This window comes from Macrobrachium nipponense, chromosome 19 (assembly GCF_015104395.2).
Source record: "Macrobrachium nipponense isolate FS-2020 chromosome 19, ASM1510439v2, whole genome shotgun sequence".
Classification (NCBI taxonomy): Eukaryota; Metazoa; Arthropoda; class Malacostraca; order Decapoda; family Palaemonidae; genus Macrobrachium; species Macrobrachium nipponense.
The window spans coordinates 6,155,055-6,167,608 of record NC_061088.1 but is presented as its reverse complement, the minus strand read 5'-3'; the positions used below and the strand labels follow the sequence as shown (position 1 = coordinate 6,167,608).

The following is a 12,554-nucleotide window of genomic DNA, read 5'->3' as shown; positions in this document are numbered from 1 at the left end:
GTTCAATATATGTTTCACCGTCTAGATACGTAGATGGGGTTTTAAATGTTTTAGGACCTAGATAATTAGTAGTTAATAAGGGAAACGTTATAATCAGACTACTTCACGACTTGACGGTAAATACCTCATTCTGTTTAATCCTTGTCAAATATTGCGCTTGTAGGAAAGGAATGATATCTTGATTATCGTCAACATTTTTCTTTTATTTTGTTGTCTTCTTATTTTTTTTTCTTTGTTTTTCTTTACAGATATCGAGTGGTTTGCATAGGGTGAATAAACGTGACCAATAGTGAGTTGCCATCTTCACAAAATGACAACCTTTTGAACGGTTCGCCATAATGGATGAATATGACATAAATAAACATGAGAGGGTGAAAGGATGTTGATGCAGTCTAGGAGGCCACTTTCCGACAGTCTAGAGTACGTGACCGACTGGAAATCCTACTGCAGGAATCCTACCGAAGAAGTTCTCAGTCATCGAAGAGTTCCTCAGATGACCTGAAGAAGGACCCCTGCTGCCCGTTAGCCCTCAGACCGAAGGGACTCACGGGGATGGCGTTGGAGTCGAGTACCCGATAGCCGTCGTCGTCGGCGATGTACCTGACGAAGAACTGGGTCCCGTCAGGAGCTGTCCACCTGAAGAGAGAGAGAGAGAGAGAGAGAGAGGTGATGATTGAATTTTAAGGTCGTTCTTTAAAAGGGGATTAGAAAGTTGTTGTTGCTGTTTCCTCCGCGAAGGATATCGAGTTCTTTGTACCGTCGGGTGCTTTTCCCCATCCTTATACCCCCTGCACATGCTCCTGGTCACTTTCTGGTCCCTCAGATAAAAAAAAAAAAAAAAAAAAAAAACAGGTCTTAGGAAGGAAGGTAGAAGTTTGTGGGACAACCCCCCCCCCCCCCCCCCCCCACCTCAGGCAAGCCCATAGCTCAAAGTGACAGTGACATAAGACCCTGGGATATTTTTGGAATTTTGTGGGGACCCCCTAGGCAAGCCCATAGCTCAAAATGACAGTTACGGATAACCCTGGGATATTTTTGGAAGAATTGGAAAGATTGACAGGTTTGTGGAACCCCCTAGGCAAGGCCCATAGCTCGAAATGCTCCTAGGCAAGCCTATAGCTCAAAGTGACAGTTACGTTAGACCCTGGGACATTTTTGGAAGTTTGTGAGACCCCCTAGGTAAGCCCATAGCTCGAAATGACAGTGACGTAAGGCCCTGGGACATTTTTGGAAGAATTGGAAAAAATGACATGTTTGTAGGACGCCCTAAGCTCAAAAAGACAATTACATAAGATCCTAGGACATTTTGGGAAATGCCCCAAGGATAAACTTTCAAATTTAAGACCTCACACAACAGCTAAGACCCCATGAACAAACTTAGTTCATTAGGATGTTCACTGCTTTGATGCCCAGTGTACGAATTGGTGTTCACCTGAACAATCATTGATGTAAACCCCTGTGAACAAACTTCTATTCAAAACAATATTATTCAGGTCTTGTAATACTCAGGAAATAAACTGTAGTATTAAAGGAATATCAGTGCAACGTAAGACTAATTCTAAAGGAATATTAAAGTCACGCCAGACTAATTTTAAAGGAATATTACTGTCACGAAAGACTAATATCAAAAGACTATTAATGTTATGCAAGACTTATTTTGAAAGAATATTACATCCGTGCAAAACTGCAAGACCAATTTTGAACGAATTTTACTGCTGTGTAAGAGAAATTTTAAATGAATATCACCCTCATGTAAGAATGATTTCAAAAGAGCATGACTGTCATGCAAGCTGTAAAATAGCAATTTTAAAAATGACATTTTTGTCACGTAAGACTAATCTGAAAAGAATATAAATGCCACGTAAGGCAAATACGTAGTGACCGCTTAGCTACGAAAAGGGACTTACGTGTAAGACCCGGTGATCACATGATCATCATCGATCTCTTGGCTGTGACCGAAGTCGTCCAGATCGAAATCGAAGATGGAATCTGGTCGTCCAGTAGACAAGGCGACCACGCCCAACAGGAAAACCAGCTGGAAGGGAAAACAAAAAAACAAAAAAGGATAAACGTGGGAATGCAGTGGGATCCGATTGGCTTTACTCTCACTTCTGGTATGAGGTGTTTGTGCTCTTGTTCCGTGGAAAAAATAACTATTTATCCCTTCTTTTATATCAAGATAATCTGTTAATTTAATTTTATAGTTCATTTGTCTTGTTTTGAGTACATTTTTTCTAGATTCGCTGTCACCAGCTGGAAAAGCAATTTGATAAAGGGGATAAGAATGGAAAGGCAGTTGGATCAGATTGCATTCAAGATTATGGTGACTTTTACACTCACCTTTAACTTGAGGTGTTCTGGTTTTTGTTAGCAGGAAAAATAAAAAAAAGAGAGTATTTATCCCTTTATATGTTTTAGGATAAATTATAGATTTTATTCTACATTTCATTTATCTTGCTGGTTTCGTCAGAACCTCATCTTCACTTTTCCCTTTAGTATAGGAAAGAATATAATTCTGATATCAATATCTTTCTTAATTTCATCTTTTATTCAGAGCTGGATTTATATAGCATTTTCGCTGGTTTATATAGCATTCTGGCTAATATTCCCAGCATAAATTCCTTATTTCATTCCTGATTATTCCTAGAGAACTGTGCAAATTTATTTAGAAGTAAGCTTATCTAGTATTCTCATTAATATTCCCAGCACAATTCCTAGGCCAATTCCTGAGAATTCCAAGAGAATTATGCATATTTATTTAGAGTTAAGATCATCTAGCATTCTCATTGATATTCCCAGCACAATTCCTAACACCATTCCTAGGAATTCTTTAAGAAGTATGCAAATTCATTTAGAGCTAGGATTATCTAGCATTCTCATTAATATTCCCAGCATAATTCCTAACCCCATTCCTGGGAATTATTTAAGAACTATCACAATCACTTTAGAGATAATTATTATTCCCAGCAAAACTCTTAAGCTAATTCCTGAGAATTCCTAGAGAACTATACAAATTTTTTAGAGCTAGACTTATCTAGCATTCTTGCCAATACCCACCTTAAATTCCTAATTTCTTTCCTGAGAATTCTTAGAGTGCTATGCAAATTTATTTACAGATAAACTTATCTAGCATTCTTTCTAATATTCCCAGCAAAATTCCTATTTCCGTTCCAAAGAATTATTGGAGAACAATGCAACTTTATCTAGTGCTAGGCTCATCTACCATTCTTGCTAAAATTCCCAGCATAAATTCTTACACCTATGGGAATTTATTTAGAGCACGGTTTATCCAGCATTCTTGCCAATAATCCCAGAATTAACTCCGAATCCTATTCCTGAGAATTCCTAGAGAACTATCCATATAGGTATATTTGGAGTTGATTTGTCTTTCATTCTCGTTAATATTCCCACCAGCATTCCTAGGAATTCCTGATAATTCCTGCGCAAATATATTTAGAGCTGATTTGTCTGTAATTCTCACTAACGTTCCAGCAAAAATCATAAGAATTCCTGAGATTCCTAGAGAACTATGCACATATATTTAGAGATGATTTATCTATAATTCTCACTAACATTCCCAGCAAAAATCCTAAGAATTCCTGAGAATTGCTTGGGAACTATGTATATATATTTAGAGCTGATTTATCTATAATTCTCACTAATATTCCTAGCAAAATTCCAGGAATTCCTGAGAATTCCTAGAGAACTATGCAAATATATTCAGAGCTGATTTATCTATAATTCTCACTAACATTCCCAGCAAAACCCTAAGAATTCCTGAGAATTCCTAGAGAACTGTGCATATATATATTTAAGAGTTTATTTATTTATCTTTCTAGCTAATATTCCCAGCAAAAATTCTAAGAATTCCTGAGGATTCCTAGAGAACTATGCATATATATATATTTAGAGCTGATTTATCTATCATTCTAGCTAATATTCCCAGTAAAATACTTTAAGAATTTATGAGAATTCTTCTAGAGCCATGCAAATTTGTCTATTACTAGGTTTATCTAGCTAGCTAACATTCCCGGTAAGAATCTTAAGAATTCCTGAGAATTCCTAGAGAACTATGCATATATATTTAGAGCTGATTTATCTATAATTCTCACTGATAATCCCAGTAAAAATCCTAAGAATTCGTGAGAATTAAAAAAATAATGCAAATTCAACTTATCGTTTTGACGAGAATTCCAATTTCTTAGAGAATTCCTCTCCATACTCACGGTAAACTTCATCGTGGCGTCTCTGTCGTAAGTCTGACGAGGGAAGTTCGTTTCCCACCACCTTTTATAGGGCCACTTACTCACGAAAACTTCCTCTCAACACCCCCCCCCCACATCCCCCCCCTCCCTTCCTCCTCCCCTCCCCCCGTCTCCCTCATGCTCAACACCTCGCCAGAGCATAGCAACCTCAAAAGTGACCCCACACTGAGGGGCGGCTCTCTCTCTCTCTCTCTCTCTCTCTCACTCTCTCTCTCCTAACCCTAGACTCTAAAACCTAAACCGCCCACCCGGGGGGTTGGGGGGCGAGAGGGGGGATGGGGGGACAATATCCTCCAGCTAGGTCAAGTCCAGGGGGCAAATCCTTCCCGTCTACCACACCTCTTAAAAGCATTTTGCTCAAACGGCGTGAGTGACCTTGCTTTTCCCTGGGGACCTCTCGGCCTTCCTCCTCGACTCTCTCTCTCTCTCTCTCTCTCTCTCTCTCTCTCTCTCTTGTAAAGCAACCATAAGAGGTATTCCGCATTAATTTCTAACATCGTCACCATGCCAAGTATTGATCATCGTATTTAGAAAACGAGAAGAGAGAGAGAGCAGAGAGAGAGATAGAGAGACAGAGAGAGGAGAGGAGAGAGAGGGGGGCGGGGGGGGGCCGGGGGGGTAACGAAACTGATTTCAATATACTAAAATTGGGTGATTAAAAATATGGATACAGTGGTTTAGATATTAAGATATTTGTGGCGTAATAAATGTGAACATTATAAACAGTCACGTGAGTTTAATTTGAAAAAATAATGTGTGTGTTATATATATATATATATATATATATATATATATATATATATATATATATATATATATATATATATATATATATATCTAAACAGTCCGAAAAAATCTTACATTAAACATTCCGACTATAGAATATAGAATATCATTCGTTTAGATATTTCACTTTCGTAAATATCGTATTTTTTAGAGCATTCAGTTATCAACATTGAGACGTGATGTTTTCGGGTGTAAATAATATTTATATGTTTATTAAATGTCATTTATTCCTTTTTTTCATTCTCTATTCTCTACGCTTAGGAAAGACTTTTTAATAATAACGACTATCATACTAATATTAGATGGAAATAGTTATTATGTCATTTTATTGTAAAATATTAATTTTTAAATCATAAAAAGTTAATTCCATATTAATTTCTGCTCATTATGATAATAAATAGTGACAATTTAGGGTTTATAAGCCTGTTCCTTCACCGTCTGCAATAATAATAATAGTAATGATAATATTTCTTAAAAACTGATTCCATTTTAACTCATAAGAGGCTTGTCTCATCTATCATGATTATAATAATGAAAATCATTATCTCACCTTTAGGTAACTAAGGCCTTAGTGGTTGTTCGTTTTCACTTGTTGTTCTTCCTTTGCAATAATAATAATAATAATAATAATAATAATAATAATAATAATAATAATAATAATAATAATAATAATAATAATAATAATAATAATAATAATAATTCTTAAAAACCTCCCATCTTAAGTCTTAGGTTTTTTATTCATTATAAACATAAATGAAGAAAAATCGTGATTCTATCTCAGTTTGCAATATAATAATGATCATTTTTATTTATTATTCCATTGTGAGTAATAAGAGTCCTATTAAACTTACTATAATTATAAATAGAGAATATCATTATCTTGTATCAAGGTAATGTACTTAGAAGTTTATTTTAATTTTTATTTTTATTTCAATCCTATCATTATCTTGTATCAAGGTAATGTACTTAGAAGTTTTATTTTATTTTATTTTATTTCATCCTATTTAATTTTTCTACTCAGGCTTTCCTTCTCCTTGACTTGCCAGATTGAAGTCAGTCCTTTGGCAAATGAAGACAGACGACTTTCTGGTCCAGATATCTGCAGCTACTTTCAACCTCCTCCAGTGGAAGGTGGGTCGTTTTTTTCTGAAGGTTACTTCTTTTTTTTAATTCTGAAGATTTTTTATTCTGAAGATTTTTTTTTTTTAATTCTGAATATTTTTTTTAATTCAGAAGGTTTTTTTTAATTCTGAAGTTTTCTTAATTCTGAAGGGTTTTTTATTCTGAAGGTTTTTTTTTAATTCTAAAGTTTTTTTTAATCTGGTGCTTTATAATTCTGAAGATTTTTTAAATTCTGAGGGTTTTTTTATTCTGAAGTTTTTTTTTTTATTCTGAAGGTTTTTTTTTATTCTGAAGTTTTGTTTTTTCAATTCTGAAGATTTTTTTAATTCTGAAGGCTTTTTTTAAGGTACCTAATTTAGCACTTTAAAAAATAAGAGAATTTGTATGTGCATGTGCAAAGATTTGTCGAGCAAATCTGTTTTGAATTAGAAGTATTGCTGACATGGTAATGCTTTAAGCTTCAGGGCTGTTGTAGAATGTATTCAGGTTGAGGGTGTATGTATACATGCATACACATTTATACTTATTTCAGCTTTATGTATACATATATATGTGTATATGTATATATGTGTGCGTGTGTTTGTATATAGATCGATAGATCGACGTGTGTATGTGTGTGTTCGCATGTGAGAGTTCTTACAAAGAGAGAGAGAGAGAGAGAGAGAGAGACAGACAGACAGACAGACAGACAGACAGACAGACAGACAGACAGACAGACAGACAGAGAAACAGAGAGAGAGAGAGAGAGCAAACATATAAATGAAGGAACTAAAAGGAACACACGGGTTTTTAAACAGTAGAAAGCATCTCATAATATACATACCAAATCAGGAAGTCACAATTTACCTCCTCGTGCCAATTGTATCTCATGGAGATCTTGCAAAAAGAAAAAAAAAACGTGACCCACTAGATTTCTTACTTTGGTGGACTGGAATATAACACTTTTGCGTGACGATATCGCGATGAGAGTGAGATAATGGTAGATGTGTCGTGACCTCAGTCGATATATTGTGACCTGACGTGACCTTATATAGAAATAGTCTTCTAAACGAGAAGGTCATCCGAGTCTTTTAATTTTAGTTGTGTTAGTTAACTACTTTTTGTTTGTTATTTGTCTTATCTGATTTATTCTTTATTTCTGTTTCTTTTTTTCGTACTGGGTTGCTCTCCATATATATATTATATACTATATATATATATATATATATATATATATATATATATATATATATATATATATAAACATATACATATTATTTTCTTTCATTTTTATCACTATCATTTTATCATCTTTCAAATAATTCTTATGCCAGATTTGGTACAAAAAATTATTATTAATTAATATTATTATTATTATTATATTATTATTATTATTATTATTATTATTATTATTATTATCATTATTATTATTATTTATTATTATTATTATTATTATTATTATTATTATTATTATTATTATTATTATTATTATCTTCATACTACTACCATCATTTTATCATCTTTCAAATAATGCTATGTCAGATATCATTATATATATATATATATATATATATATATATATATATATATATATATATATATATATATATATGATAATCTGGCATAGTAATTATTTGAAAGATGATATATTGGTAGCAATAAAAATGAAAGAAAATAATAATAATAATAATAATAATAATAATAATAATAATAATAATAATAATAATAATAATAATAATAATAATAATAATAATAATAATACTAAAATACTTCCCCATTCCACCTCATCCTTTTAGAGAATTCTATAGCAGACACGCGGAACAAACAGATAAAAATTCCTTACTCCAAACACGCGAAGGATATTATTATTATTATTATTATGCCGCGTCGGCAAAACGCCCGCTGTTACCAACATGAAAAAATACCCTTGGCCGGGGAAATCGAGGAAGAGTCTAATACGAAAGGTCAAAGTGAATTCGAGGTTATCTGGACAGGATGATTTGGCAACAATGATGAGAAAAAAAAGGTCTAAGGAGAGAGATTCTTCCCTTGGGGTACACCTTTCCTTTTTTTCTCTCTCTCTTTTTTCTTGTTTTTATCAGGTATTATTTTTGTTTGTTCGTGTGTACAAGTAACTTTTTAATTTATCTTACAGGTTTTAATATGGATTAATGACTAAGTTTTTTTTAAATCTTTTTGTAGATATAGACAATATTGGAGGAGATGGGTTGTCTGTTAATAGGTTTTAGTTCCTTAACCCGATTCTGAATAAACCAAAGGTGGTTTTTTTTTGTGTGGGGGGGGGGATTATTGAAGGTTTTATTACTTGACCAAATTCAGAATAAACCAAAGGTGTTTTTTAAAAATTATTTAAGGTTTTATTCCTTGACCAAATTCTGAATAAACCAAAAGTGGGTTTTTTTTCGGGGGGGTGGGTGGAAATTATTTAAGGTTTTATTCCTTGACCAATTCTGAATAAACCATAGGCCGGGTTTTTTTTTTTTTTTTTTTAAATCATTCAAGTTTTTATCCTTGACCAAAATTCTAAATAATCCAAACGTTTTTTTTTTTCGTGTGGGGGGGGGGGAGTTATTTAAGGTTTTTATTCCTTAAACACATTCTGAATAATCTAAAGGTGTTTTTTCCCATGGGGGGGGGGGGGGAAATATTTAAGGTTCTTTCATTCGAACAAATTCTGATTATACAAAGGTTTTTTTCTTTTTTTTTCGGGGGGGGGGGGGGGGGGGGGAATTATTTAAGGTTCTTTCATTTGAACAAATTCTGATTATACCAAAGGTTCTTTTTTTTTTTCGGGGGGGGGGAATCATTTATATTAAAAAAAAAAAAAAAAACAAAAAAAAAAAAAAAAAACAATTTAATAATACACAATTTCAAAAAATAAAGTCAGTTGCATTTGTTGAAGATTATTACTTACCATAGAAAAACTCAAACAAAATCATTGAAGTAATAAGGCACTAAGCATAAAAAGATCACACCTTACCTTGCTCAGGGCATAGGCCGATTGTTGCCATAATAGTAACAAAAAGCTATTGGTTGAAATGCTTGCCTAGTCTCTATTTGCGGTTTCTATTCTGAAAATGAAAATGTGTAATATTTACATATTGCTTTATCTGAGCATTTTTTCACTGGAATTCTAGCCAAAGGTTAAATGTAAAGTCAAGGATAGTATGTAGTTTATATATATATATATATATATATATATATATATATATATATATATATGTATGTGTATATATATATATATATCTATATATATATATATATATATATATATATATATATATATATATATATATCTAACTATATATATATATATATATATATATATATATATATCTAATAAAAGGAGCCCATAAAAACACCAAAATGTAGAGAGAAAAGTACTATATTTCAGAGACTGCTGTCTCTCTCTTCATATGAATGAGAAAAGTTTTACAGAAAGGTGGTATTTATACCAGAGATTCGTCCACAAGTAAGCCAATTTAGGTCACCCCCGTTGATAATCTTCCTTTAATCTTACTTAAGCGTTGGTTGAATGAACACTGCGTCGACGATGTCCGAGGTCCAACTTCCCTTTTGAGATGTTCATTACCTGCTTCTCTTTTATTAAGGCCGATTCCATCATTTGACTCTTGTACCGGCAGTTGCTGCTATAAATTACACGTGACATATTCCAGTTTATTCTATGGTTATGTTCATTTATATGGTTGAAAATAGCCGAGTTCTGTTGTCCATACCTAACTGACCGTTTGTGTTGTATTAATCTCTGGGGAAGTGATTTACCTGTAAATCCGATGTAAGATTGTCACAGTCCTGGCATGGGATCTCATATACCCCAGAGTCTTTGGCGATGTCTTTTGTTGGACGTTAATCAGGGATTTGGCTAAGGTATTTGGGTAGGTAAATGCAAAAGGGTTGGATTTCCCAAGGGTGTGAGTTACTCTCTTAATCGTCTCCAGGTGGGGAATTTTTATTTTATTGTTGGGTGTGTCTCTGGTCTTGTCTTTAGGGGGTCGGTAGAAAATTACGTTTTGCTTTTTGAATTGCTTTCTCAATTATATGGTCAGGATACTTTAAAGATGAAAGTTGCTTGCGAATCTTTAAAGTATCCTGACCATATAATTGAGAAAGCAATTCAAAAGCAAACGTAATTTTCTACCGACCACCCCCTAAAGACAAGACCAGAGACACACCCAACAATAAAATAAAAATTCCCACCTGGAGACGATTAGAGAGTAACTCACACCCTGGGAAATCCACCCTTTTGCATTTACCTACCCAAATACCTTAGCCAAATCCCTGATTAACGTCCAACAAAAGACATCGCCCAAAGACCTCTGGGGTATATGAGATCCCATGCCAGGACTGTGACCAATCTTACATCGGATTTACAGGTAAATCACTTCCCCAGAGATTAATACAACACAAACGGTCAGTTAGGTATGGACAACAGAACTCGGCTATTTTCAATCATATAAATGAACATAACCATAGAATAAACTGGAATATGTCACGTGTGAATTTATAGCAGCAACTGCCGGTACAAGAGTCAAATGATGGAATCGGCCTTAATAAAAGAGAAGCAGGTAATGAACATCTCAAAAGGGAATTGGACCTCGGACATCGTCGACGCAGTGTTCATTCAACCAACGCTTAAGAAGATTAAAGGAAGATTATCAACGGGGGTGACCTAAATTGGCTTACTTGTGGACGAATCTCTTGGTATAAATACCACCTTTCTGTAAACTTTTCTCATTCATATACCTGAAGAGAGAGACAGCAGTCTCTGAAATATAGTACTTTTGCTCTCTACATTTTGGTGTTTTTATGGGCTCCTTTTATTAGATGGAATTCTGTTGTTTTACAGAACACTTTTACCAGTCAATATATATATATATATATATATATATATAGATATATATATATATATATATATATATATATATATATAGATATATATAATATATATATATATATATATATATATATATATATATATATATATAAGATATATATATATATATATATATATATATATATATATATATATATATATATATATATATATATATATATATATATATATATATATATATAATATGTATATATGACATATACATATATATATGATATATATATATATATATATATCTATATATATATAAATGATATATATATATATATATATATATATATATATATATATATATATATCTATATATATATGTATGTATATATATATATATATATATATATATATATATATATCTACTATCTATAATATATATAAATATATGTACATATATATTTCATATATAATAAGTTTATATATCAAGATTTTATATATATATATATAATGTGACGAAGTGCCAAGTATCTGGTCACTACACTTACCATTCATTTATTGTTACCTCACAAAAGCCAGACACCTGAACCCTCATCACAGGTACAAAACGACTGAATACTCTAAAGGCAACAGTGATCACTTAACAACTTACCAGTATTACAGAAAATCAGACTAAGTTCATAAAAACAGGTGTGAGGTAATCTTGTAAGTAATTAAATTAATCAAAAGGCATCACTCCATCAACAACTTTAAAAGTTTAAGTATTTCCCTGATTTCAGAAGTCTAAGTACTTCCCTGGTTCTAAGTCACTTGAAGTTAATTGAAGGAAAACAGATCAATCGCCACTCTATGTTTCTACCTAACATCAATAAAATCAAATGCAAATATACTGGTTAGAAATGAAAACAATTATAAAAATTTTAAATACAAAAATTTTTTATTAAACTCAAAATTTATAAGTGAAATTCACAATATCAGGGAAAATTACTGTTACTTGAAAACAATGTAAAGTTTAATTAATTCTTGAATCAATTAAGTAAAAGTAAATCAAAATTAATTTATCACAAAATTTAAGAAAATTAATTCAATCAAAATTCTAAAGTGCTTGGCAATAATTGAAATTTGGAAATTAATTCACAAGTGCTGAACAATAATAAAACTTGAAAAGAATTCTAAGTAAATGCAAATTAATTCACAAGTGTTAAATTTGATTAAATGTGCAATGATTAAGCAATGAAAATAACTAAGTCAATTAAATTGTGAATGCAAATGAAAATGCAGAAAAATGTAGAAAATTGCAAAATTTCAAAAGTATTAATCACACAGAATATAAAATAAAAAGAAACATAAAAATCACTTCAAATGAATAAACACAAAACACAAAAATTTGCAATGGGTAAAAATGCAAATAGTTTCTCTCAAACCATTGTAACTATTAGTTATCAGTTCTCTAAACCATAGTAACCAATAGTTATTAGTTATTAGTTTTTTACCAAACCTCTGTTCCTATTAGTTATTAGTTTTTACCTAACCAC

The 12,554-nt window shown here is 32.2% G+C and overlaps 1 protein-coding gene across 1 annotated transcript; it reads right to left on the bottom strand.

Annotated features, from left to right (window-relative positions):
- Positions 1 to 259: 259 nt before the first annotated feature.
- On the bottom strand, positions 260 to 4,273 carry LOC135212455 (uncharacterized). Its single transcript, XM_064245859.1, has 3 exons — positions 4,227 to 4,273; positions 1,908 to 2,035; positions 260 to 636 (listed from the first exon to the last, which is right to left on the bottom strand). Exons 1-3 carry the CDS (start codon positions 4,236 to 4,238, stop codon positions 471 to 473), a joined length of 306 nt encoding a protein of 101 aa, XP_064101929.1. The 5' UTR covers positions 4,239 to 4,273; the 3' UTR covers positions 260 to 470.
- Positions 4,274 to 12,554: the final 8,281 nt, after the last annotated feature.

What these genes read in the sequence shown, in the direction of transcription:
- LOC135212455 (XM_064245859.1), bottom strand. An exon ending in GTGATCACCGGGTCTTACAC is followed by an intron (nt 637 to 1,907) that starts GTAAGTCCCTTT and finishes CTCTCTCTTCAG; the next exon opens with GTGGACAGCTCCTGACGGGA.